This window comes from Thamnophis elegans, chromosome 1 (genome assembly GCF_009769535.1).
Source record: "Thamnophis elegans isolate rThaEle1 chromosome 1, rThaEle1.pri, whole genome shotgun sequence".
Lineage (NCBI taxonomy): Eukaryota > Metazoa > Chordata > Lepidosauria > Squamata > Colubridae > Thamnophis > Thamnophis elegans.
The window spans coordinates 131,789,390-131,817,064 of record NC_045541.1 but is presented as its reverse complement, the minus strand read 5'-3'; the positions used below and the strand labels follow the sequence as shown (position 1 = coordinate 131,817,064).

General features: G+C 37.7%; 1 protein-coding gene across 1 annotated transcript in view; it reads right to left on the bottom strand.

The window, feature by feature from the left end:
• Positions 1-997: 997 nt before the first annotated feature.
• The window catches only part of TTLL5 (tubulin tyrosine ligase like 5), a 144,473-nt gene continuing 117,795 nt past the window's right edge, over positions 998-27,675 (bottom strand). The window contains exons 32-34 of the mRNA XM_032231786.1: positions 16,504-16,727; positions 9,498-9,583; positions 998-1,590 (exon numbers count right to left, since the gene is read on the bottom strand). Coding sequence (XP_032087677.1) covers positions 1,550-1,590; positions 9,498-9,583; positions 16,504-16,727 — 351 coding nt within the window. The 3' untranslated portion in view covers positions 998-1,549. The remainder of the gene's footprint in view (positions 1,591-9,497; positions 9,584-16,503; positions 16,728-27,675) is intronic.

The following is a 27,675-nucleotide window of genomic DNA, read 5'->3' as shown; positions in this document are numbered from 1 at the left end:
GGGTCTTGTGAAATGTCAATGTAAGACACATATGTTCAATGTTCAGTTTCACTGAAATAATTGGAGAGTTTGAAATTCTGATTTTAAATTCTCTAATTAGTTTTTTCCTAGATGTGAAAGTACTTGAACACAATGGGAATCATTTTATTTAGAAACCTGGAAGCAAAATCGGGGGAAACAAAATGGTATTCAGTATCACTCAAAATCTGTTACTCTTAGCTGACATTTGCTATTTAACCAGCATTAAAGTTGAACTCCTCCTCCTTATCTTGTCCACTAACATGACAAAATCCACATATAGGGGTTAAAAACCATTACCTTCTCTGTGAAGTTCAAAATAAACAAGATAACTCCTTGACAAGATGGAGTAGCTGAGATATGCAAAGAGCCACAAGTAAACCTCAGAAATTAAGCTTGAAAGCCATTTTGGTGAAAATAAAAATAAGAACGAATACAACTATACAGTAAGTGGAGAAACAGGCACATAGTTTAAAAACAAAAAAAAATTCCCATAAAAAAAGAAGAAAACCCCCTGAAAATAGTCCTGCATGTATGCATGATATTTTCCATCACTGCCTCATTCCATGTAGGTTTTGTCACTCCTCCACTGCCTTAAATATTAACTCTGGCCACCTGCCATACACATGAGTCTTAAGATACCCACTTAAAAATTATGCATAGGACATACTTCTTGCAAGCAAAAGATCTGAATAGAGAAAAAGATCAAATTGTGATAATAAAGTTCTGTTTGCTTTACAAATCTTTCAAAAGTTGAATTACTGATAAACAAAAAAGCATTTAGAGTGTTAAATGAAGCTATAATGATAGCTGATGAAGCACCTTTGTTCAGATTCATCATCTACAGTGACAATTTCTATGAAAGGGCCGGGTCTTGGAAACACAAATTATTAAGAATATGTGAAATGTGAGGAAGAACATAATACAAGGAAAAAAGCTGGAATAAATTGTCAACTAATTGTGGAGAATAAATTATAAGTTAAACGAACAAAATGATTGACTTTATTCACAGACTGAGAATTTTTATGGCTTCTTGCCAACATTGAGAGCATCCAGCACAAGTGTCTATATAATCAGTCATCATTTTAATCACATGCGTTAACTGTAGTCATGTTGTGCGAACTGTGTCCACCATCCAGTAGAGAAACTTCATCATGCTCAGGGGAGGCCGAAATGTCTAACTGGAAAAAGAAATCTGGGCCCGGTATACATAATATAGACACAATTCAGAACTTCTATCTTATGAGCCATAACCACAATTTAAAGGCTATCTGGTAGAAGATGTGATATAGAACACAAAGGAAACCCTGAGACTTGGCAGCAAAAGCTCCGTGGAGTAGAAACCTCATGTCAGAGCTTGAACGCTATTTCCACAAACACTCGGCTGTTTTTCTCTCCTAAGGGAAAATTCTGGAGTCTGAGACAAATCTTGTTATCAATCTGGGTGTAGCCAGGAACGTGGAATGATGAACAGTCATTCCTGCTTCATCTCCTCCTTGCATGCTGAAGCACTGAACTGATTGTTCATTATTTAGGAAGAATCCTTCTTCAAAAAATAACCACAAACAGGAGCTGAAAGAAACACACAAAAAATATACATAACAGTTTTCAAAACACGTACACTGACTTGCAAGATGTAGGAGTTTCTCTTAATACAACTGAAAAAACTGAATGGACAATCCACAAAGCTTTAACGGCTTCCATTGGAAATGCTACTGTATTACTTCTAATCCTTTTTTCTGGGCTTCTCATCTATCAGAGATCAGAAAAAGCTCTGCAATCATCTCCTTACAAAGATTTTGGGTAACTTATATGGATCTGTTTTTTGATTATCTTTTCCAATATCTTCCCAGGTATTGATTTTAGACTGCTTGGTCTATAGTTTCCTAGGTATGTTTCCCCCTCACTTTTTTAAAAAAAGATAGGAACCACATCAGTTTTTTTCCAATCATCTGGTAGTTCCACAGTGCTCCAAGATTTTTTAAAGATATGATTCAATGTTTGTGAGATAATATAAGGTCCTTCAGAACTCTGGAATGTAATCCATCAGGTCCGGTGATTTATATTCATCAAGGTCAGAAAGGTGTTCTCTTACCATTTTCTTGCTTATTTCTAATCTGTCTTTTACAGTTATGTTTTTAGTAGGTTGCGCTCCAGTTTCTGTTTATGTTAAGACTGATGCAAAGAATGAGTTAAGCAGCTCTGCTTTCTCTCTATTGCATGTTACTTTCTTATTATCTTCTCTCTTTAGTGGACTGACTGTTTCCTTGATTTTTTTCCTTATTATTTATATGTTGAAAGAAACTTTTTTAAAATTATATTTGACTTTTGTTGCATGTCTTTGTTCATTCTGAGCCTTTGCTTTCCTAACCCTAACCCTATAAAGCACTATGAAGCAGTATAAGGAGGTCTAAATGCTATTGCTATTAAAATAAGTTTAGGTTTCATATGATGAGTGGAGTCAAAATAAATATTTGTACTTCACTCTTATATAACTCCAGTGTCACTGTATAAATTGGATACATCATAGGAAGAGAGCCATGCTAGTAACCAAAACTCAGAAAGACTCTGGCACAGATATATAAATTATAAAGAGTTTATACAAACAGCTATGAACATTGGTAATTGAGACCTTATTTCCCCCTTCTGTTGATTTCTACTGTGCGACAACAATTGCCTATTTAAGTTAACAAATGATGCTTTCCTCTTTGCTAGGCCTACTTAATTTATAGTATTTGGATGCCCAGGAGTGTCCTGGACCCCAGAGGCCACTCACATACTGTCTCTTGTGCTTTTATACGCCTAAACATTCCCCTCTCTCACTTCTTTCTCTTTCATGCACATAGTTCAAGTGTCTACATATAATCAAACACAGGTACATGCTGAATTATTTCCAGATGTTCAGATATCTGGCCTATGAATAGCAAATGTGTGTGTGTGTGTGTGTGTGTGTATTCTCTTCCTTTACTCCTGTTGATATTTTGAACACAAGAGTGAACATTATTATGAATGCAAAAAGTTTCTGAGCATCTGAGTCACTATCAGCTTGATTTCCTTTTCTCTAATATCCTCAACTGTAAACCTGTGAGATGAGTTTGGACTGAGAGAGAATGTCTGGCCCAAGGTCACTACTTCCCAAGCACATCCAGATAGGCCTATAATCTATAATGTCTTAATCTATAGAAACTTTAGAAAGTGTTTTCCCACTTTAAGAAGTGTAGACTTCAATTCCTTGAATACCCCAGCCAGCAATTCCCTCATTAGACTTCTCTATTGACTTTGCTTGTCAAAATGACACAGATGGTGATCAAGACATTGCAACTGTCATACTGTTGTAACTTCAAATGGTCACTAAATGAACTGTTGTTAATTGAGGACTACCTGTATAACAGACCTAGCAGATCCTCCTCTCTTAGGTCCATGGCATAGTGCAAAAAAGGAAAAATGACAAAAAAAGAAGTCAAAACCAAAGCCGTAGCAGCTACAAGCTATAGGAATATCACCTATTCCTATATAGTTCCAGCTCCTGCCACCTCAAATCTAAAAGCCTCCAAACCTCTGGTAGAGTAAAGTTGGCAATCCCCAGATAACCATCATCAATGGAGCTTTCTGAAAACTAGCAGTCTTGAGTAGTCATCACCATTAAGCTGTCACTGGCATCACATCCAACATAGAATTTTGCAACCATCCCCAGGAAGATGACTCTCCAGTCTGGACCATCCTATGGCTGGAATTCTTGTGCTGACATCCAGCTTATCAGCGATACTGATTTGGCTATTGCCTGCTCTCTAAGGAGCCTCTCGCTCTGCTTTGCCAACTCTGATTTCAATCCACCAAACTTTTCATGGCAACCTGACTGCACTCTAGCCACTCAGCAGGTGATTCCAGAGGACTGGCTCTCTGCCAGCCTCCCAAGCCACTGCTGCTGTTTCTTATACTGCACTAAACCAAGAAGGTCTTCACAAGCCTCCAATTATTCCAAACACTTCAGACATTCAGATAATTGCCAAACTCTCTCTATACCATTTTCTTGTCACCCTAATATCACCAGATATCTGGATTTCTAGCAACCAACACTTGGTCCTGACACTATATTTTTTAAAAATAGAATTCTCTATTACGTATAGCTAAACAGATATAGCAAGATAGGGAGGATTTTGAACTAGAATTGTTATTAATCCTACTTGGCATGTGAATTATATTAATTAGCTTGATGTAGCCTAAAGTATGAAGAGTATCAAACTGTATGTGCCATATCTAGCTAATTGACTTGGAGCCTGGTTATTTTCCAGACAACCTGCTCCAAATGGAATCTGCTTTATGTCCATGGAGCGAATGCATGCTAAAAATCTACACAACCACACAATCGGGTGTGACAGGAGGAAACTTGGAAGTGAACATTCTCTTGGAATTCCTATTTTATGAAAGATTTTTCTTCCAGGAATAAGAATACTCCATCCCTTTTAATATTTCATAACTTAGTAACACCTTGATTATTTTGTTAGGCCTCTGGGAACTGAGGAGAACCACTCTATATTACCCTGAGATAAATTATGGGCAGGTGGTATCGTGTTCTTACTATATGTATCTTAAATTTTTGCATACCTAGATCTGATACATTTGTATTTTTATTAATGAATTTGTTTTACATTTCTTGTACTATCATTGTCATAATCAATATAAAATCTTGCAAGCTGTATAAACAAAAAGGGGCAAAAATGATAAAAAAATCTGATGAAGAAATACTTAAGCAAAGGTTGAATACATATTTATCCATATGATTTCATTTGAATTCCTGCACCAAACAAAGGATTAGATGAAATCCATAAGAGTTTCAACTCTATGCTTTTTCATGTTCAAGATCTTCAGTGGTGGGCAATTATCAATAAATATAATCCACTTTTAAAAACGAAGATTAACACCAAATAAATGCAATGCTTAAATAAAAGATTAATCAATTTAGTCAAGTGATTTTGCAGCATTGATTAATTATAATGTAGCCTTAATCTATATATCATATTTATTGCTAGTAATATTATATTTATTGCATATTTGATATTAATTACCATCTTCCATTTTTAATGAAGCCTTGTTGATCAGTGATCAGACATAGTTTTGTTCCATTTTGTTCCATCAACAAAATATTTTGCCAAATATTTAAGTTTCAATTTAAAATAATAATGAAAATTGTAAGATAAAAATATGCCTAGTGTAATCTGTAACATTACATGTAAGGTGTTCTCAAAACTCAGGAAAATTAACTTTTAAAATATTCTATTCAGTGACAATTCATTTTGTGTAGACTAAAATTCATTTTGCCAACGGTTCAAGTGTATTTAATGTGCCTGTATTTTGTTATTTCAATTGTAAAATACAAAAGTGGGACGGTGAGTTTAATTCTTTTCTGCCACATTACTGTGCTGAAGAAAGTCTGTCTTCCAAATGGCATTTACCTATCAGGCTGGGAATTTCCACTGATATCTTGCAACAGCACTATTTGCATTCCCCCCCTCTATATATCCCCCTGTGTATGTCTTTGACTGTACAAGCATATACTTGCCAACAGAGTATAATGATTCATATATAAGATAAAGTAGGTTTTAGTTTATGAATGTTTCAACCACAACAAATCTATTGATTTATTAAACCTGGAATCATTAAGAAAGGGAATGGAATGTACTACTGACTCAATAGCAATGTCCTTATATAACTCTAAGATTGACTGATTGATGAGATTTAAAGACCAAGCACCTCCACAATGACCCTGGCATCTTACACTAAAAAAACAGTTGTGTCCAGACAATAATGCTCCCTATAACAAAAAACACAACTAGCAGGGGGCTCCACAAGCCTCTCCCAAGGCTTGGGAGAACATTTTTTAAAGACTTCTGAAATTATCATCAGGTTGGGAACCAAAAGAGCTCGAAAGTGGGGTGATGGTGGAAATACCATTGCCAAGAGCAGATACTAAACACTTCTTGACTCCTGACAGATGGCATTGTTTGATAGATGGCCATGCTATATAAGACTACCTCTGGAATAATGTCTTCAAACCTCAATAATATTGAAAATCTGAAAAGAACAGACAAGAGGGAAATAGTAGATCCCTCTGAGGAAAAACTACAATGATTGGGGGTCTTTTAGCCCAGAGAGAAGATGGTGGTCATTATAAGGATAAAGAGCTCATATGGCATTGTGTATAAGGTATTGGACTAGAAGGGACATCCAATTCTAACTTCTCAGCCATGGAAACTCACTGGATGACTTTGAGTAAATCATTCTCTCTCAGCCTAACTACTTTAGACAGTAATAATTGTGAGGGGAAATAGGAGGGAGTGTTATGCCATCTTAAGCTCTTGAACAAAAGGCAAGATATAAATAAAAAATATACGAAAAATTTAAAATACGAATACAGACATATCTTTGTTTCATTCCTTTGGTGGTTGGGATAGGCATAGTCAATTCTCATTTGTTCATTCATGTAATCTGCAATAGTGGTGTCATTATTCAGTATCATCATTAGTCAAAGAAGGTGATGATTGGTGAAATAACCTGTCAATTTTTTCCCACAGTGTCTCACAGTGTCTCTCAGAAATTGAGTTAAATGCTACTTTCAAGTCTACAAAGGAAGAATAGGGAGAGTCTCCTGATAGGTGTACTTCACTGTCAGGTGGCACAACTAAGAATTTTTTCCCCTAGGTTCATCCAATCAGTGAACTTTTGATAAAGATATTTCACAAACAATTTGCTGATTAGGCACATCAAATTGATTGGATTACAATTGGCTGTGCTAATCCTAGTCTTTTTTTAACTATTACAAAGTTACTCTATTCTTTAGAAATCTGCAGTGATTAGTACTCTGGTGAATGAAGTCAAAACAAATGGCGGAACATATAAATGACCAACTCAGCAAGTGTCCACCATACACTGACAACTATTGAATCCCATTTGTGATGCAATTATTCTACATGAATGAAAAATTCTCAAACAGTTTGGGACATTAACAGTTAACTCTAATACAGGAGTTGCCAACTCCTGGTTTGTGATCCACTACTGGGCCATAGCCCATTTTAAACTGGGCTATGCAAGCAATGGGCAAGCGTGCACACACATGCAGCTCCACTTACGTGATCGGTGGACGTGCTTGCAAAGCCCCATTAGCATGAGCAGTGGATGTGTGCGTTCACGCACGAACCTTCATTTGCAGAAGCCCGGCACTAGCACAATTGGAGTTCATACATGGACCTCCCGCTCGCACAGAACCATCCCTCCTCCCCCTCCGCGGTCCACCAAGCCAGAAAGGTTGGTGACCACTGCCCTAATAACTGTCATTTCTCTACTGGGGCATATTCACAAGAAGGTATTTTGCAGTGTAATATCTCAAGCTAAAACTAAGTCTGTATTATCTGAGGTACTATTTGATGAAGGACTGTTTCAAAGTTAAGGCAACATGTACAGTTGATTATAGTAAGACACTGAACAAAAATAGGCAAGATATTAATGCCATTGCTACTCTGTAGGACAAATTACTATTGTTAAGTAAAAACTGCAGGGATTTTTATTGTGAATTGATTATATCACTCCCTGACTTAAGGACAGAATGCCTTACTAAAAGGAAATGTTCATGTTCTTATCACAAAAGATTAATGTGTCACTAAAAAATTACAGAATATCCTGGATTTATTCTGAAACCCTAGTCATTATATAAACACACTAAAAACTGCTTGTAACATCAGCGATTAAATTAATTTTCTTTAATTTTCAATATGCCAAATTAAGGAGATTGAATTTACCAATGTGAAATTCTACCTAGGGCAGTAATGGCTAACCTTTTTTGGATCGTGTGCCAAAAGAGGGAGGAGCACAGGGGGGTCATACTGCTATGCACGCACGAACCAGAATACCCCCCCCCCCGCTTTTGGCATGCGTTTTTCACTCTACCCAGGCTCCAACGGCTTTCTAGAAGACTGGGGAGAGCAAAAGAGCTTCCCCGGCCCTCCCAGAGGCCCTCTAGAGGCTTCAGGAGCTTCCATGAAACCTCCAGATGGCAAAAAATGGCCGTATGAGCAACCTGGAAGTTTGGGAACGGTGACTTCCGGTTTGTCCGTAGGGCCGTTTTCCGCCCTCCGGAGCCTTCAGGAAGCTTCACTGAAGCCTCCGGAGCATGAAAACCGGCCGTACAGACGAACACAAAGTGACTTCCAGGTTGCCTGTAGGGCCATTCTTCGCCCTCCAAAGGCTTCACGGAAGCCTCCTGAAGGCTTCGGAGGGCGAAAAACTGCCCTACAGGCAACCCAGAAGTGAATTCCAGTTTGCACGTTTTTTGCCCTCTGGAGCCTTCACTGAAGTCTACAGAGTGTGAAAAACAGCCCAATGTGCAAACCAGAAGTCCATAAATCTTTACTTTCTTGATTAAAACTTAAGGTTCTGGCTGCTTACCCCAGGAATCTATAGTAGAAAAACAGACAAATTCTTATTTCCTTCTTACAGTACTCAACACTAGGAAATGGCATGTTATGAACAGGCTTCTGGCATCCATTTACTATTCTTAGTTTCTCCCTTTCACCAAAACTCCATTTTATGAGATTCTTTCAGATAGATCTTTCCCCCCTTTTTTTTCTTAGCATAACTATTAAAATTACAGTGTTACCAAAGGAAAATTTGGGGGAAACAGAGATGCCTATTGTTACCTTAGGCTGGCCCTCCCTCCTCTGGCCTTTTCTTTCTTTGCCCTAAAATTGTGTCAATGGTTCGGGTTCGGCTGTACAAAGGTCTAGCTCTGGCGAATATAATCTGAGGGCCAGCTTCCAAGAGACCTGGAAAATGGAAAAAATGGCTTAGCCTAAAGCAGGTCCCTTGACTATTTTATTTTATTTTATTTTGCACTGAAGCCTTTCTTCTTAACTTAAGAACATCCCAGGAAAATTGATAAGAGATTCATGAGAACCAAACATGAACACATTTGCTAACATGGCAGAAACACAAAAATGCAAGCTAATTTAAAGTTTCCACTGTTATTGGTCCTTTTCATGTGTGAAAAATATAGTTCCAACTCTAAAATGAATTCAGTACAAGCAAATGTGAAACCAATGTTGTCTTTAAAAAACAGAATTGTCATTGGAAACAGAGGGAAAGAAACCTCGATAGCAAAATAAGTGTGTATTATAAGATGCCACTGATGAATGTGAGATACAATCATCCTTTTTCTCTGGCCTAGATACATTCTTTCCTCCATTAACCATTTCTCTTTTCACCATTTCTAGATTTTTCACTTAAAATGTCATAGTAAGGCACCTTTCCTACTGTTCAGAAGTAAGCAAGCCTTTCTTGGTATTTCCTGGTTGCACCAAGGAGATTTTATCTACTATATACTATATGTAAGACGGTTATAGGATACATAAAGATAGAAGGTACTGCAAAAGTGAAACAAAAGGCAGCATTTAAATGAATTAGTAATAGTAGAGTCTTAGTTCGCTCACCTGTGGAGTTTGCAAGTGGCTCACAGGATGCAGCGCTGTTAAGGCTATTCTGGAATCCATTCAGCTGCCTTTCTGTAGAGGTTATCCTGCCAGACAAAACACTAAATTAGAAGGCAGCGCTGAAAAAAAAATCATCTGAGGGGGGAAAAGTCATTCTAATGTTCTGAGACAAAAACATCAACCTTTTTCCAGACCATTTTTCCATGTAATAAATGCGTAGCTGTTAGAAATGTTAAGAGACTCTGCCTTCTACTAGGTCAAGTTATTTTTTCCATTTAGCCCCCTACTGTCTAGTTGGCATCAGCTCTCCACAGGCTTTGGAGGAGGGAGTTCTTGTTTGCTGCCTTCTTTCTCAACAAATTTAAGTTACACAGATGAAGCATTTTGTTCATTTCGTATCAGAGAGAAAAAAAACTGAAAATGTTGAGTGCTATGAGGTACAAAGGTAGCATTTTTGTTGTCTGTTTACATTCCACCTTTATTATTTTTACAAATAGCTCAAGGTGCCAAACATATCCAACACACCTTCCTCCCACTGGCCCAATATTGTTGCTTATATTTGGTTTAGGCATCAATTCAGAATGGAAGCACCCATTATTATAGCTCCCGGGTCAGGAGTGCCCATAAAATCTGCATGGATATAATCTAAAAATGTTTGCCTTAATTAAAAGAACTTAATTTTATTGATAAGTAAAGAAACATTCCTATGCAACATGCTCATTGTAAGACTATCAAAAGCTGTAGAAGTCATAGAAAAACTCTTGAGCACCTTCCAGTCTTCAGATGCCAACATTCAAAATTTTTGGGAGTGGCTCTATTGGTAAGTTGGTTGGGGAATTCTGGTAAATAAAAAACCACCCGCCAAGGATACCCAGATTGGGGAAAACTGATGTTTAAACATACATACAAGGTGGGTAATCACAATAAGCACTTGTAGTTTTGATGAGTTGTGTATCTTCCTAAATAAGAAGTAAACAACCCCTGGAAGCCAGAAGAACACATTAAAAAATGGCTTCTAGCCCCATAGAACTTCTGAGAGAGTTTGGGAGGCAAACAGATAACTTGAGCAAAATGACTGGGTCAAGAAATAGCTAATTTAATTTATCTTGAGCCTTTTTATTAGTTTTCCCTATTTCCTTAAACACATACAGTATTGGAGGCTAATTCTGCCCACAGCCTGGAGTTTGATCCTGACTGGTTCAAGGTTGACTTAGTCTTCCATCCTTACAAGGTCAGTAAAATGAAGACCCAAATTGTTGGGATCAATATGCTGACATTCTGAAGCATATACCAGAGGTGGTGTATAAGCTCTAGTGCTATATGCACAAAGATTGAACAATTTGACATTACCAAAATGGAGGAATGGATAGTGACTGTGTGGAACTTGCTGAAATAGCCAGACTGACAGCTCTGATCAGAGGAAATTTATGATCCAAATTTAATGCTGACTGAAAAATCTCTTAGAGACTTTATGAGTGAAACAGAAAAAAACATGAAATTATGACATGGTTTTCATTACAAAAAATAGATAACAAAAATGCAATTCATGTTGTGGTGATAAGATTAGGAGGATAATTTATACTTATATCAATAACAGCTAAAAAGAAAATCAGAAACTATTTCTTTACTTTTATTACAGACTTTGGATTTTCTTTTTTCTCTCCTTTTCCTCTACAGTAGTGTAAATGTTAGTTCTTGCTAGTTTTCATCTTTAAAAAAAATGAAACATATACATATAAAAGAAATCTTGGTGGAATTCAAAATCAAGCTGCAAATAGAAACAAAAAACAAATTATTTGTTCTAAATGGCTGAAGAATGGAAAAATCATGGTCTCAAATCATTCAGGAAATACTTTCTTCTAAGTGTTTTGAGCCAGTGGAAATCTCTCCTGTATGCAGAAAATTTGATTTCTTTTTTCCTCTTTTGAATCTGTTTTATAGCTAGGAAATATAGGAGGATACATGAATCAATGAACCAGATCCCATAAAGATTTTTTGTGGAATCAACATCAGTTTTTGGGGAATATATTAGGCACCCCTATTTCTATATACCTCACATGGAAATCATGTATGTAATTCTATAAATGGCCAAGAGAGATTTGGAAACTATACTATATCCTGATGAATAGCTCAGAAAGTACCGTATTTATCGGCGTATAACACGCAGTTTTAAAACTAAAATTGCAAGCTTAAACCCTGCCTGCGTGTTATACGCCGATACTCCGGGTGGCAGAAGCCCGGGACCCAGTCAAATTCGCTGCGCAAGGTGAAACGGCCGGCAGCAGCCCTGCTCTCCTGCTGCGGCTTCTGTTTCAATAGGGAAGAAAACTTCCTTTCGCTTCCCGGGCTTCTGCCGCCCGGCAGAAGCCCCGGGACCCAGTCAAATTCGGGAAGCGAAAGGAAGTTTTCTTCCCTACTGAAACAGAAGCCGCAGCAGGAGAGCGAGGCCAGCGTCCGTTTCAGTCGCTTCCCTTCTCCGTCTTGATTGCTGGAAGCAGTAACAAACGGCGCGTCCGCTCCGCATCGCCCTGACAACCACCCCAGCCGGCGGCTGCCAGGCCTCGCTGGAGTCAATTGCAAAGCTGCGTTCAGCGCTTTGAGGACCTGAGGCATCTTGGGAAATGTAGTTCCCTATCAGAAAGAATGGAGTAGCTGCGAATTTGTAACAACATAATATAACTTGGTGCTTCGCAGGTTACGAAAATCTCGTTTGATTTGCACACTGTTTTTTAAAAGTTAGATAAAGAAATTATGCTGTGAAAGCGACTAGATAGCCCCCCTCCCCTTCCTGTGTGTGAGAAAGGGAAGGAGAGGAAGGAAGGAGGGAGGGGGGAGGAAAAGAAGAAGGGAGGGGGGGAGAAGATGGAAGGAGAAAAGATGGATGGAAGGAGAAAGAATGGAAGGAGAAGGAGGAAGATGGAAGAAGAAAGGAAGAAAAAGAAGAAGGGAGGGAGAAGGAAGGAGGTAGGAAGAAAAGGGGAAGAGAGGGAAAGAGCAGAAAGACAAAGAGGATGAAGTTGATAGGCAAGAGGAAGGGGGAAGGAAGGGAAAAAAGAGGGAGAGAGTGAAGATGAGGAAGAGGTTTTTGGTTTTCCAAAAAGCAGTGATTCTGATTAAGTTTTTTTGCTCAAAGAGGTGTTTTTTCATTTCATATTTGCCTTTTAAGAGGAGTTAATGTTATAATTCATGTTCTAATGTTATAAATTTTAATCCAACATTAAGTTCCGAGCTTCCAAGTCATTTATTTTTAATGAAAAAAAATTTTACTCAAATTTTTGTGTTAAAATGGGGGGTGCGTGTTATACGCCGGTGCGTGTTATACGCCGATAAATACGGTATGTCTTGAATAGCTTCTGGAACCCTTTGCTAATTAGACTGTGTTCTGAAATTATGTTCTTTGTTCTGAATAATTGTTTTTTCCCCCAAAGTGTCTTCCTTCTTCCCTCTTTTGTTCATTTTTGGAGCCAAGCTTTTTCCAGCTTTCCCACACTCTTGCATGTCACAGAATAGAAACCACAAAAACACAGTTAAATAAAGTCTGTCCAAGGAGCTGCAAATCTATCTCAAGAAGATAAACATACTCTTTGCCAATACGTGAGTACAGCACACCGGCATCTTCAAATACACATATTATTGCTTAGCAAGCACCAGAACCCACTGAAATGGCTTGTCACCTGAATTGACACATACATTCCTCTCCCAACAGAGAAAAAAAAATCACCCATTAATTTGATTGGAATGTCCACTTGCCAAAGTTACCAAGTATTTATCAAATTTGTCTGAAAGAGGACTCAAAGTATGTTGATTAGCAGCCTAACTTATCTCAAGGATCATGATGGCTAAGAAAATTCTAGCATAGAAAAAGCCCAATGATTTAAAACAAAGATTTACTGGTTGATAAGCTAGGCATAAATCCAGGACAGATGCCTCCCACTAAATATGTATATATAATAAGGCCAAAGATCTTCTGGCAGTGGCTAGTGACCCAATTCTTTAACAGTGTGAATCAAGGAAAACAATATATTTAAGAAAGTGTTGACTGAGAGAAGTTGATTTCCCCCAGAAGGGATTGGTATCATTCTACATCAGCTAAAATATAAGCCCATAAATAAAATAAATTAATTTTGAAAATAACAAAACATTTCAATAAGGAAAGATATTTTTAACCCAAAATGTTAGTTTGAAATCCTAAAAATGATACAGTAATCCGGTGGGGCAAAAATGAAAGTGATGAGTGAAAAGCAGAAACAGTTGCAATGTTCATCTTAACAATAAAATCCATTCTTTGTGTACTGTGAAAGACACTGACCATAGCAAAGATTCTATAGTTAAAATAAATAGTTTGATGATGCCCTCTGGCTGGGCTTAGAGAATTTCTTACACAGGATTTTTTTTTAATGTTCTAAACAAGTGTGATGAAGCAAGTGCGAGAAACCACAGTGAAGAAATTCTTTATTATCAACCCAGTAATAAACATGCTTCGATAAAATTAATTTTGAGGGGATTAGTTGCCTGTAAGTACACTGGCACATCAGGACCATCCATGTTTTGGCAACTCTGAACTAATATACATTTTTCTTCTATAGAAAACAAAATGAACTTTGTTAAGGTAATTATGATTTAATAGCTGACCAGCTGCTGTAAGGCTGTAAACAGAGATGATGAAATGAGAATCAGTCAGCAGGGTTACTGCCACTTTAAGAAGCTGTCTATATAAGGGTGGCCCTGTGAGGGTGGTTCCTCTCTCCATGTGTGCTTCCGTGTTATAGATTGATTGATTGCCTGGTTTTGCCTAGTACGTGTGTGTGTGTGTGTGTGTGTGTGTGTGTGTGTGTGTATCACCCGGTTGCAAGACATGCAATGAGGGAACACATATATATACAACTTCCATAAAGTTCATCCAGTATTCTGAGTTTGAAATTATATTCTGAATACCTGTCCATCAATCACAATGATCTCTTATATTTGTCAAAATGTCAAAGTATCATGGAACTAACCAAATACTGGACTTGATGCAGATAATTCCAGATAACCCATCTGTGCAATATCCTTAATATATTTAATATATAGTTTAATATATCAATACATACTAACTAGCTATAAGATAGCAATCATTTTGTGGCTGGTACACACATTCCAGTGTGGTTCCCCCCCCCACCCCCCAGCATCAGATGCTACAAGAGAATTGATAGTGATATAGTATCTCCTGTGTGGCGTAGCCAAGAACTTTTTGATTTTTGTTGAGAGAGCTGGAAATTTATATTGAAAATAGTCACATTAAACTTTGGAAAGGCATAATTGAGTATAGTATTCTATGTAAGATGAACAAAGCATGAGGCTAGTGGGTTACTGTTACCCATCCAAGCTCTACTGTCAAAATGTTTGCAGCTAATATTTGATTAGTGAACTATTGCCACATAGATAGTTTAGATAAGAATCATAATATTTAGTATATAACACTTATTTGAATGGTATATATGAATGTGCTTTCCTCTAGGAATTACATTTAGATATGTGCATTTCACCTAATCTACAAGCAAGCTCAAGCTAAAAATTGGAATAGTACCAGGTGTAAATGATATATCCTTTTATTTCTCTCTTCTCTGTTCAAAATCTATTGTAAGTGCACAGAATAGTTTAATACATATATATTCTCCCAATATAGTTGAGCCAATCTTTGTCCTCTCAAGCCTTTGGTGTCCTTATCTCTTCCTATTATGTATTTGTTGCCTATTACCAAGAATTGTTTCAGAATTAATAATTAATTAAAACTTAATTTTAAAGATGATGTTCTCAAGTGAAACTTTACACTTAAAAACTACATGGATATAACCACATGGTTTTCATGGCAATCCATGTGAAATTTGCCACTGGTTTCTTATTGAATTCCTTGTTTCTTACTTAATGTTCTTTCAATTTCCAAGCCTACAAACCCTGCTTAGTTTCCAAGCCTCCAGAGAAAGTTGGTCTAGAGTTATCACTTACTGGCATTAGGGCAAGAACAAGCAGACAAAGATTTATAACAAGCTTAACATCTCCAAAGATGGAGGCACAATTTACAATAAACTTAGGGAGGCATCTGTATAAAGAGAAATTTAAAAGGCTGACACTATTTAGTCCAGGAAAAAAACAAGAAGACCATTACAGATAGTCCTAGCTTCACAAATGCCCTGTTAAGCAACTATTTGAAGTTATGACAGTGCTGAAAAAGTAACTTTACAACTGGTTCTCACACTTAGCGCCCTGGTCACGTGGTCGAGATTTGGGCACTTTGCAACTGGTAAAGGTTTACGACTGTTGCAGCATCCCATAGTCGCGTGATCATCATTTGCATGCTCAACAGCTGGCTTCCAACAAGAGGAGCGGCTGTTAAAATTGCAAGTCACGGTCACGCGATCTCATTTAATGACTATGGTGATTTGCTTAAGACTGCAACAGAAGTGAGATGATAACTCCATCACAATTACATATCGTGGTTAATGACCACATCACTTAGTAATGGACTTACTGGTCCCAATTGTGGGGAAGACTACCTGTAACAACTGAACGTAAAAGAAAATAAGTGAGATTTCACTTTAATAAAATAGGTAATAAATTTATCAGATAATAGTAACTTAGAATCATACAACTGAAGTAACTTAATAGTTAAATAAGTACATACATACTTACAAACATAATTAAATACAACTATAATTAATACTTTTCAGAAAGCAATTATTGCAATATGTAAAGAAATCTCCAAAGTACAAATGAACAATGTACAAAAGCATCAAGTACTTATAAATTAATGTATCTGTTATAATATGCAGAGGTAATAAAAAATCCACCATATTCAAGAAATAAACCATATTATCTGTTGTTAAAATCTTGTAGGACAAATCCCAGATCTAAATGTATCCCTTAGGCCAGTGTATAAACTTCCTTATATCCACAAGAAGAAATCAGGGACACTTGCAAGTTAACCTTTAATTTCAGGACTACTTGTGATTGAGGAATATAAACTTACTTGGATATTCTCTGAGATGCTACTTTCCTGATATTGACTGGGGGCTTAGGGACCAAATGTGAAGATGCACTCTGGGATGACATCACTTTGTGCAGATTAGATGCATTCTGGACTTCAGAAATGGAACCTGATGCTCTGCGGCTACAAGCATTAGATGACAAGGCCGTAGAACTGAGACTGGATGCAGAACTGATATTCGATGGTGGGAAGCTGGCAAACAAAGCCTAGTAGAAAAGTGGGGGGGGGGGGTTAGAATTAAATTTTTAGGACTAATAGAAGCGTTCAAACGATTAGATTTCTAATAGGATATTTCCACTTCTGAAAATAACAAAACCGTTGTTTTTGTACAATACTAATTTAACAATTCATTGTATAATGCAGAAATGGTTGAATTTGTAACCTTCCTGTTGTACATGCCTTGCTTAGCTCTGTGAGTGTTACTTTCTGCAGACAGACAAGTAGATCTGTCACCCAGTGGGAAGAGTCAACAAAGCAACATTTAACAGCATAATTGTCATAGGCTAAGGAAAGGTCAGAACTGTTTTTCTTGGGGGCAGCAGATATACAAAAATCTTTTCTTCCTTTGTTTGGTTTTCTGGCTGCTGTGTGCTCCAATCAGCATACAAGGACAGAGGAATCTAACACTGACCCAGTCTTGGATTCACCTTCAAAGAAAACTACCCTGCTGTGGTCCCTTATAACAGATGCTGAGGAGACAGGGGAAGCCACTTTTGCGGGCGGGGGGGGGGAGACAGCAAGGATTAAAAGTTTTGATCACAGAGAAAAGATTGACTAGGGTAAATATCACAGCAAACACAAACTAAACTGAACTAGAAATGTTAATCAGACATGAATTGGCTGTGATTTGAGATGGAAGACAAAGGAATTTCAGACATATCTCTCTAGCAATAGTTTAAAAGCCAAAAATCTGTATTGTTTTCCTAGGTGGAGAATATTCATTATTTTACAATATTAGAAAACCAGAAAAATCAGAAACTTGTTGATGACTGAAGTAATGCATTTCCTCAAAGATAATCCTATATGACAAAATAGGAAACTCAAGGTCAGCAAATATAAACTTTGTCCAGCCTAGAAAAGTGCAATTAATACATCTGGAGGAATCAATGAGAGCTGTTAAAGAGTGAGCCAAATACTATGTACATAGCAGCATGAATTGGGTCGTATTCAATATAAACATTTCCAACAAACACTAGCATTTCTATAAGGCTACTTGCATTGTTTTAAATTCCATTATTTCCCATGTGAAAAGTATTCTAGGCCTTATTATTCAGATGTACACACTAGATACTAGACTTAGTAATGGAACAAGATTTCAAGAGAGCATTTGACTTACTAACTAGAATGGATTTTCCCAACAATCAGTAAATGCTATTTGTGAAATATTAGCTCAATACAATTTCAGTTAAATTCAAGCCACAAAGAATCCAGCCATTAGTTTTATTTCATATATTCAAATAATGTTAGGGTTTATATATACAGTATTCTTTTTGAAATACTGTTAGTTTTCCATTATACCAATGTTTCTGATTTGACAAAAAAAAGCCTGTTTTTGTGAAAAACAGGTTGTTTTTTGCTCTTTTTTGCTCCCACCCCACCCCCAAGAGCACTCTGCAAGCCCCCCCACCCCCACCCGGCTATTCATGCCTTTTATTTGGAAAACACGGGACCATTTTGGGAGGTTTGCAGAGTGAAAAACTTTTTTCCCCTTTTGGAAATCTCTTTAGTTAGAGTGATTGATAAGAATTACATTGGTCAAGTGCTGTGCCAGCAGAAACAAGTCTTAGATGCTGCAGGTTGTCAGTGATTTCATTCTCCAGCACATGGATAAATACACCTGGAAACATCTACCTACCTACCCTCTCTCTCTCTCTCCCTACCTACCTACTGTATTTCTCTCTCTCTCTCTCTCTCTCCACCTACCTACCTACCTACTCTCTCTCTCCCTACCTACATACTGTATTTTTCTCTATCCCTCTACCTACCTACCTACCTACCTACCTATCCTCTCTCTCCCTACCTACCTACTGTAGTTCTCTCTCTCTCTCTCTCCCTCTATCTACCTACTTACCTACTCTTTCTCTCTCCCTACCTACCTACTGTATCTCTCTCTCTCTCTTCCTCTACCTACCTACCTACCTACCTACCTACCTACCTACCTACCTACCTACACTCTCTCTCTCTCCCTACCTACCTACTGTATTTCTCTCTTCCCCCCCCTCTATCTACCTACCTACTTTTTAAAAAAAATTGCCTCTTCACAACCTTGGTGCGTCTTATACTCCGAAAAATATGGTAACTGGTCACACTGCTGCATTTTTCGCCAGCTGAAGTTTCCAGGAACTCCTCAAGGGCAGTCCGATGTAGAGTGACACTCAATAGACCAACCAGAAGATGACCAAGGCATGAGTGACCATGGTTAAGGCCACTTGATCTAGGAATAGATGCAATTGATGCATGATATACCACTTGATTGTTAAGCGGGACTCATGAATTCTTGAGGATCTTCAGATTGCACACAGTGTTTGTTTTGGGCAGTGCAACTCCATCCAGCACCTGAGAGTTATAATCCTAGAATCAGAGGACCTCAAAACCCCAAGCCACTCAGTCTTGCCAGGATTCAGCTGAAGCCTGTGGTTTCCCATCCAGACACTCTCAGGCTCCAGACACTTGGATAAGACATCCATATTACTGCTTAATTTGCCAAGAGCACAGGTGTACAGTCTGATATTACCAACATACTGATATACTACACTGTCTAGCAATGGATACGCTCACCCAGCAGTCTCATGTCGATATTAAACAGAAGAGAGGAAATCACCAATCCCTGTGGAACCCCAAAGTGGGGGGCCAGGGGCAGAATCTGTCCTCCCCGCTCACCCTGGACTAGAATGGACTCCTGCTCACCCTTAATCCTTCAAGCTGATCCAGAAAGATGCCATGTAGAAAGCCACCAAGAGGTCAAGTAAGGCAAGGATCCTACCTAAGCCAGAGATCACCCAAAAGTATTACTAATGCTTTTGAAATGAGAAATGAAAACTGAAATGAAAAATTGCCTACCTTTTGACAAAATGAAGAGAGGATGACATATGTACACTGTAATATAAGGTACCTTGCTCAATAGTAGTAACTGTGAAAGGATCTTGGCATCTTAATGGACAATCATTTAAATATGAACCAGCAGTGTGCTGCAGCTGCCAAAAAAGCCAACACAGTTCTAGGCTGCATAAACAGAGGAATAGAATCAAGATTTCGTGAAGTGTTAATACAACTTTATAATGCCTTGGTAAGGCCACATTTGGAATACTGCATCCAGTTTTGGTCACCACGATGTAAAAAAGATGTGGAAAGAGTGCAGAGAAGAGCAACAAAGATGATTAGGGGACTGGAGACTAAAACATATGAAGAACGGTTGCAGGAACTGGGTATGTCTAGTTTAATGAAAATAAGGACTAGGGGAGACATGATAGCAGTGTTCCAATATCTCAGGGGTTGCCACAAAAAAAGAGGGAGTCAAACTATTCTCCAAAGCACCTGAGGGCAGGACAAGAAGCAATGGATGGAAACTAATCAAGGAGAGAAGCAACCTAGAACTAAGGAGAAATTTCCTGACAGAACAATTAATCAGTGGAACAACTTGCCTCCAGAAGTTGCAAATGCTTCAAAATACTGGAAGTTTTTAAGAAGAGATTGGATAACCATTTGTCTGAAGTGGTGTAGGGTTTCCTGCCTAAGCAAGGGGTTGGACTAGAAAACCTCCACAGTCCTTCCAACTCTGTTATTCTATTCTATTCTATTGTATTCTATTGTATTGTATTCTATTCTATAAACTGGAAAATAGTGTGGGAATGATAGGATAAGAATCTAATTAATAAAACATTGACAAAGTTGCATGTGTGTATGCGTATCAATTTTCTGAAATATGACCAAATGATTAATCTAATTTAGTAGTTTGCCCACAAGCCAATAAGAGGCACCTTCTGCCACACTCTCTTGAGCAAGAAATCTTTAAAATGTCTGTTAGAATAGATAAATACTTGGAAACCATAGCAGTTTACACAATGTTGGTTCTGTGACTTATTCAAGAAATGGTTGTGAATAAGTCCAAACCACAATTTGCACAAATAAGAGCTGATAATATGCTATACATAGCACCATTCAATATAATGAAATACAGAAAAAAAAATCATCAACAGCAACTCACTAGCATTCAGGCAGCAGGAAAAGAACTGAAAATCTCATCTCCTACCATCATGTGAACAGAAATATACCGTAATTGCCCATGTATTCCAAAGCGAAAACCATGTACAGGATTTTGATTCTCCTGCTAAAGGAAAGTCTCTGGTGTTTGACATCTCATTCTGCAAAGAGGACTCAATGTTGATTTGGAAGTAGACAGAACAGGTCTACAAATTGTTTGAACTTTCCAATAACTCTAGGGAAATAACTGGAATTATTATTTGGCATCTTAGCCTGGAAGACCTAAACTGAGCACACTCCGTATCTTTGACCTCCACCTTAGGAAACTCCCCTTTTATGTTGTAAACATTTGGTTGAGAGAGTTTTCCTTTGAGAGTTCATGCTCCGCAATAAAAACTAATAAATAGTATGATGGTTCAAGATTTTGGTGGTCTGTTTCAAGGAGGGCTAAGTAATCAGTGAAAGGTTTTCTCAGTTAAGGTTCTCAGTGTCCTAGCCAATATGATTAATGGTTGGATGTAGGAGGCTCTGTAGAGAGCCCTTCTTCCCCATTCCTCTTTTAAAGGAAGTGACAGAGATCAAATGCTGAGAACTTGGAACTGGATGAGAGGGATTTGGCTCAGTGTTGATAGTTTCTTGTACAACTGCAGCTTCCTCTGCATCTGTTCTTTTCTTTTCTTCTGTTCTTGTTAAGGGAGATCCTTGAATACAGATAGTCCTCGATTTACAGCAGTTCACTTAATGGCCATTCAATGTTACAACAGCACTGGAAAAAAGGGATTTATGACTGTTTTCACACTCATGACCATTGCAACATCTCCCTGGTCATGTGTTCAAAACCCGGATGCGTGGCAACTGGCTCATAGTTATATTTATGATGGCTACAGTGTCTCTGAATCATGCAATCACCTTTGGCGACTTTCTGATGAGCAAATTCAATGGGGAAGTCAGGTTCACTTAACAATTGTGTTACTAATGTAACAGCTGCAGTGATTCACTTGATAACTGTGGCAAGATAGATTTCAAATGGGCCAAAATTCGCTTAACAAATGTCTTGTTTAGCAACAGAAATGTTGGGCTCAATTGTGGTCGTAAGTCGAGGACTACCTGTATTTGTCAGAATTCATTCTTCATCTCTCTCATATTTCCCCATAAAGACAGTAATTAACGGGCCATTGCCCTAAATGGATTATTGTGGGGCTAGGTTCTTAATAGCAGAACCAGCATGTAAGCTGCTAGGTTCTAAAAAGAATGCCAACTTCTTCCTCATTAAGCCCAGACGCTTCTCTTTATGACTGAATCTTTTCTGAGGTTTCAAAGTAGTTGCAGCCATCTTTCATTATTTGTAAAAGGAAAAATGTGAACGGATACAAAATTTGGAACATTTCAGCGTATAAAAAAAATATCTGTATATGATACAGACATATAGAATATACATTGTTCAAGAAAGTATAAAATATACATACTGGAGGAATGTTGTCCATGGGGTAGCAATGGGTCAGACACGACTTCGCAACTAACAACAACATTAATAATAATAATAATAATAATAATAATAATAATAATAATAATAAGACTAGTAAATGTATATCTTCCTTCTCAGTAAAAATACAGCCTCCAGAATAAAATAGAAAAAAAAATAAAAAATAGCATAACTGATCTAGTACAATAAAAATAATCTCCCAAAGAAGGTAGAGAAAAATAGTTTCTACACCTTTCATACATAAGGAAGGATGATGATCCAGTGGTCATTCAAAATTCCAAAGATTCGAGTACTTCAATATTTATATATGTCTGGAATTGCCAATGTGCCTGTTTATTTCTTTGCACTAAAACAATACTGAGAGGATCTGATAATCTGTCAAGATTTTAGTGCTTATAGACAATTTTGTTTATCTCAACTTTCTCATTTATAGGTCTACATGAACTACCCCTCCCAGAATCTCTAACCAGCAAGTCCAATATATTTTCAAAGGCATCAGGCTATATGTAAGGCTAACCTGTAATTCAGTTAGTAAGGAAGTAAAAATTAAAGAGTTCAGGATTTACAATCTAGAATTACAATCCTGCAAAAGCCAACCATTGAATCACTTTACCATTTTCATACAAAACATGTGCTCTAAAAGTGAGTTAATCACCTTTCTGTATAGCAAGCTGTATCTTAAATGCTTTAAAAACCCAAACTCTGGAACAGGTATAATACATAGACCCTTTTCTTGGCAAAAGATGTGTAAAAAAAGACTGAACAGAAAAACAATAATTTTAAAGGCTTATTAACAAAGCAATCCAGATTCCCTCCCCTTTGCTCAGATAACCAGTTAGAGAGAGCAAGTTCTTCGTCCTACAAGAATGTAAATCAACAACTCCTATGAATACTATCTATCTCATATTACATGCAAGAATTATTAAGATGTATGTCATACACACTATACAAATATTCTTTGAAGATCACTGATTCATGAAGAAAAAAGAAGCAAGAAAATAAACAGAAAGAAGACTCAAACTGAAGAACAGAGGGAACCAGAAGTTCCTAAACTATGAACCGCAGAAGCCAGATCCAATTCCTTCTTCTCAGCTGTTGCACTAAAAATACATTTAATAGATTCCTGGCATGACTTTTGTATGTGGCCTACAAAAGTAATTTCCAAAGTAAGTTATAGCAGAGTGAGCCAAAGATAAAAGAACCTGAAAATAATGTAAAGAACCAAAGACAGTGAAACAAAAGGGATAGGCAAAAAACAAGGACGGTATATAAAAAGCTTGCTGTATACAGTACCAGAGAAATAAAGAATGTTAACTATTTTAAAACAGTTGTTATTAACATTATATCATGACAGTATTCTTTCATTCCGATAGTCCAGAACCATCGCTTTTAATTGAAATATGCACTTTAGGAGATTTCCCACTTTTAACTGTGTGTGCGGGTGTACTTCCCCAATCAGAGTTACTGTGCACTTCAGCTGTCTTCCTGAACCCATAGCTCTTACTCAAAAAGGAGGTGGGAGCCATGGCTTGCGGGGGGGGGGGGGGGGGCGGAGGGAGGTCAACCTGAACCAATTGCACCTTTTTCTGGACCAGCAGGCCCTCCTCATGGTGACTCATTCCTCAGTCACCTCGCAATTCTACACTGAAACATTTGTTTTATATTTAATATTTAAGTTATATTTCAGGAAGAAATCATATATTTAAAATGAGAAAGGGCCATAAGCATAACTATTTAGGTAAGCACAATGCTTAATTTCTTATGAAGACTTGTCATAGAATAGTCTTCTAATAGGAACAACAGCACCCTATTATTCAAATGACCGATTAATTCACTGTAAAATAATACTTCATTTTAGCGTGCATATGTCTATTGTTTTAATTATACACATCTAAATTAGCATCTATTATTTTCAAATGTCTCCCGAGAGACTCAGAAATTGCCATTATTATAGTCCAAGAAACTGAGATCACTACATAGCTAGGCGGCCTAAGGTACCAGAGCCCAGGGGAAACAGGAGAAGACTCAAATTCTGTTCTTGTTCACACATATTATGGATAAGACCATTAAATCTATTCTACTTTATTTAAAGTGCAGAGAAATCACAACGACAACAAAATATATATTATCAAGACAATGATTTTTTTAGTTGCAACATTTGGCTCTGAAAGCTGGACCATCAGAAAGATTGAACAAAGGAAAAATGAATGTCTTTGAATAGAAGTACTGACTAAAACTGTGGAGAGAATCTTAGGATCCAAGAACAAATCCCTCAATGCTAGAGGAAGAAAAACCAGGAAACTCATTGGAAATCCCAATGATGAAGCTATAGCTGAAATATTTTGGACACATAACATTGAGTAGGCAAGAGTCACTGAAGACAACCCTGATCTTGGAAAAATTTAAGGAAATTGAAAAGGGGTGATAGAAGACAAGATGGCTAGAAATTACCACTTATGGAATAAACATGAGTTTTTAAGAACTCAAGAGAAGCAGTGGTTGACAAATAATCCTGTCCAAATTTATTTATTTATTTAAAACATTTATATAGCTGCCCACCTTAGAACCAACTCTGGGTATATCCTAATCAAATGTTAAAACAGCATATAATAATTTATAATAAAACTATAAAAACTATAAAAATGAATACATTAAAAACAAAAACTTGGCCCCAAATCAAACTTCTGAAGCACAGTCACCTAATCTTATCCAGCCCTTGGTGGGGAAAGTTTCAAAGCTTTGAGGAAGGTTAGGCGTATAGAGACCTGCTGAACTTCAGAGAAAGAGTGTTCCATAAGGTAGGAGCTGTCACAGAAAAGGCATGCTTCCTAACTCTCATCAATGGCAATATTTAATGGAAGCTAAGAGATGGAACCAGGAATGTGTCCACCAGTGGTGGGTTTCAATTTTTTTAGAACCTATTCTGTGGGTGTGGCCTATTTTGTGGCCGTGGCTTGGCAGTCATGTGACCGGGCAGGTATGGCCAACTTGACATTACTCATGCACATTCAGTCACATGACCACACCCCCAAGCCATGTGGCAAACCTTTTTGGGACTCCTATGAAGCGGGGGGGGGGGAGGAGAGAGGGGAAAACCTCCCCAAAATAGACAACTGGAGGATTAAGGGCTGAAATTAGGGAGATCAAAGAAGGCAGGACAGAGAGGAATCCAGTAGAAAGCTATCATATGGTGGTAAAAGAACTTTGGAAGATCGGAGGAGGCAAGACAGCGGGGAATCCAGTATAAAGCTAACACAAATTAGCTTGGTAGACATTTGTTTCTTATTCCCTAAGGTTAGTAGGAAATATAACAGTAAACTTGCTGATCACTGAGGGTAGGAATATCCAGTTATAATCCTGGGTTTTTTAATATTTAAATCATTTCAATCTTTTATTACTCCAGGCAAAGCGAGAGCTTCTGCATTAAAGCCCTTTTCTTTAATAATGGAAACTTCAGTATTTCCTGTGCCTGAGATGTGGCAATGAGCTTTGTAAGTCTACCACAGAACGTCTGTGCTAAGAGGGACTGGAAGAGGGAGTGCAGGAGATGCAAACAGAAGCTTAACAAAGGATCACTTGAAGAGAAATTCCTGAGTAATGGCTTTGCCCCAAGCCAAGAACAACATCATCTCCATGTCAGCAATTAAAAGAGCCAGGCATCATGGCCCCCTTCACACAAGTTAACTTACAAGGTTACCCAAGCAGAGTCCCCTTGCATAGACATTAAAAACATGCCTAGTATTTCTCCTTCACTAAAAGTTGGAAAAAGCTGAAAATGAAGGGAGAAGCTGTATGAGCAGACCTCATAGAAATTATCAATCTATTGGAGGTTTCTCCCCCCACCCACCTTTAGCAGTTTTCTGTCCAAAAATTTTTAGGAAACCACAACAGAATTTCAGTTTTGGCTTTCTTCTGTACCTAATGCTCACAGTTAGGGATATAGGATTTTTGAAAACATACAGCTAAGAAAGTATGCTAGAAAAACCATACATTTGCACAATAGATTCAAGTATGATCTCATAAAGAAACAAAGCAATTACTATGCCATATTTCCTTCATGGAAATAAGCTTTGCAGTGTTAGGCTTTAGCTAAAGTTGCTATTTATTATAAGCTAAGTAGGGCCAGCTAACATGAAGGATAATGTTGTTTATTCTAGGCACAATTAAAAAAAGCCATGCTTGTTAAAATAATTTCATGCATACTTAGTAATATATTTTCAAAGCTTTTAAGTTATTAAAATAAAGTAATATATGAAAGAAATTAGACAGACTGCAAATATATTGGGGAAGAAAACCTATTTTTACAATACTGATTAGCAATAGCAATAGCAGTTAGACTTATATACCGCTTCATAGGGCTTTCAGCCCTCTCTAAGCGGTTTACAGAGTCAGCATATTGCTCCCAACAACAATCCGGGTCCTCATTTTACCCACCTCGGAAGGATGGAAGGCTGAGTCAACCCTGAGCCAGTGAGATTTGAACAGCCGAACTGCAGTCAGTTGAAGTAGCCTGCAGTGCTGCATTTAACCACTGCGCCACCTCGGCTGATTAAGGTGTTGGATTAGGAATCAAGAGATCCAGGATTCAGCCTGCCTTTAACAAAGAAACCCACTAGATGACTTTGGACCACAGCTGGGTTCCTACCGGTTCGGCCAAGTAGGTAGTAATTCAGCAGCCTACGCCCCTGAACCGGTTCTATTGGCGGTGCCATAGGCGGAGCCATCTTGTTTTTTGCTTCTACGCATGTGCAGAAGCAATTTTTTCACTACTGAGTGAACCGACAGTAAAAGAATCTGGAACCCACCCCTGCTTCGGAGTAGTCATGCTCTATCAGCCCAGCCTACCACACAGGGTTGTTGGTATGGGGGAGGGAAAGAAGAGGGAATACCCTCTTAGGTTTCTGACTGAAATGCAGGATATAAATACTAATAAAAATAAACCAAAGAAAAAAGAAATTTGGCATTATTGGATACAAAATCCAATGCATCAACCAGTACAAAAATCCACAGGTTTGTGATTTTGACAGAAATCCTAGTTTTGTTATTTTAATTTTCAAAACTGAGAATCTGATTACAAATAGTACACTAACCGGTAATGTAAATTTCTGTACAGAGCTGTATGTCCATACGCCCTTTTGTTGCTTCTTGACTTCTTGTGCAACCTAGATACTGTTAAGCTTTTTTTCTCTCTTTCCCTGCTCTTTCTTTATATGCCGATATAATTACTATGCAAATCAAAATACAGATAACCCTTGCTTAACGGCCATTCATTCAGTGACCATTTGAAGCTGTAATGATGCTGTAAAAGGAGACTTACAATTGGTCTTCAAAGTTCCAGCCATCACAGCACCCCTGCAGTCATGTTATTGTGATTTAGGCATTTGGCACTTGATAGTATCACAGTCAGATGAGCATTATTTGTCATCTGGTGATGCAGTGGTTAGAATGCAATATTTCAGACAAACTCTGAC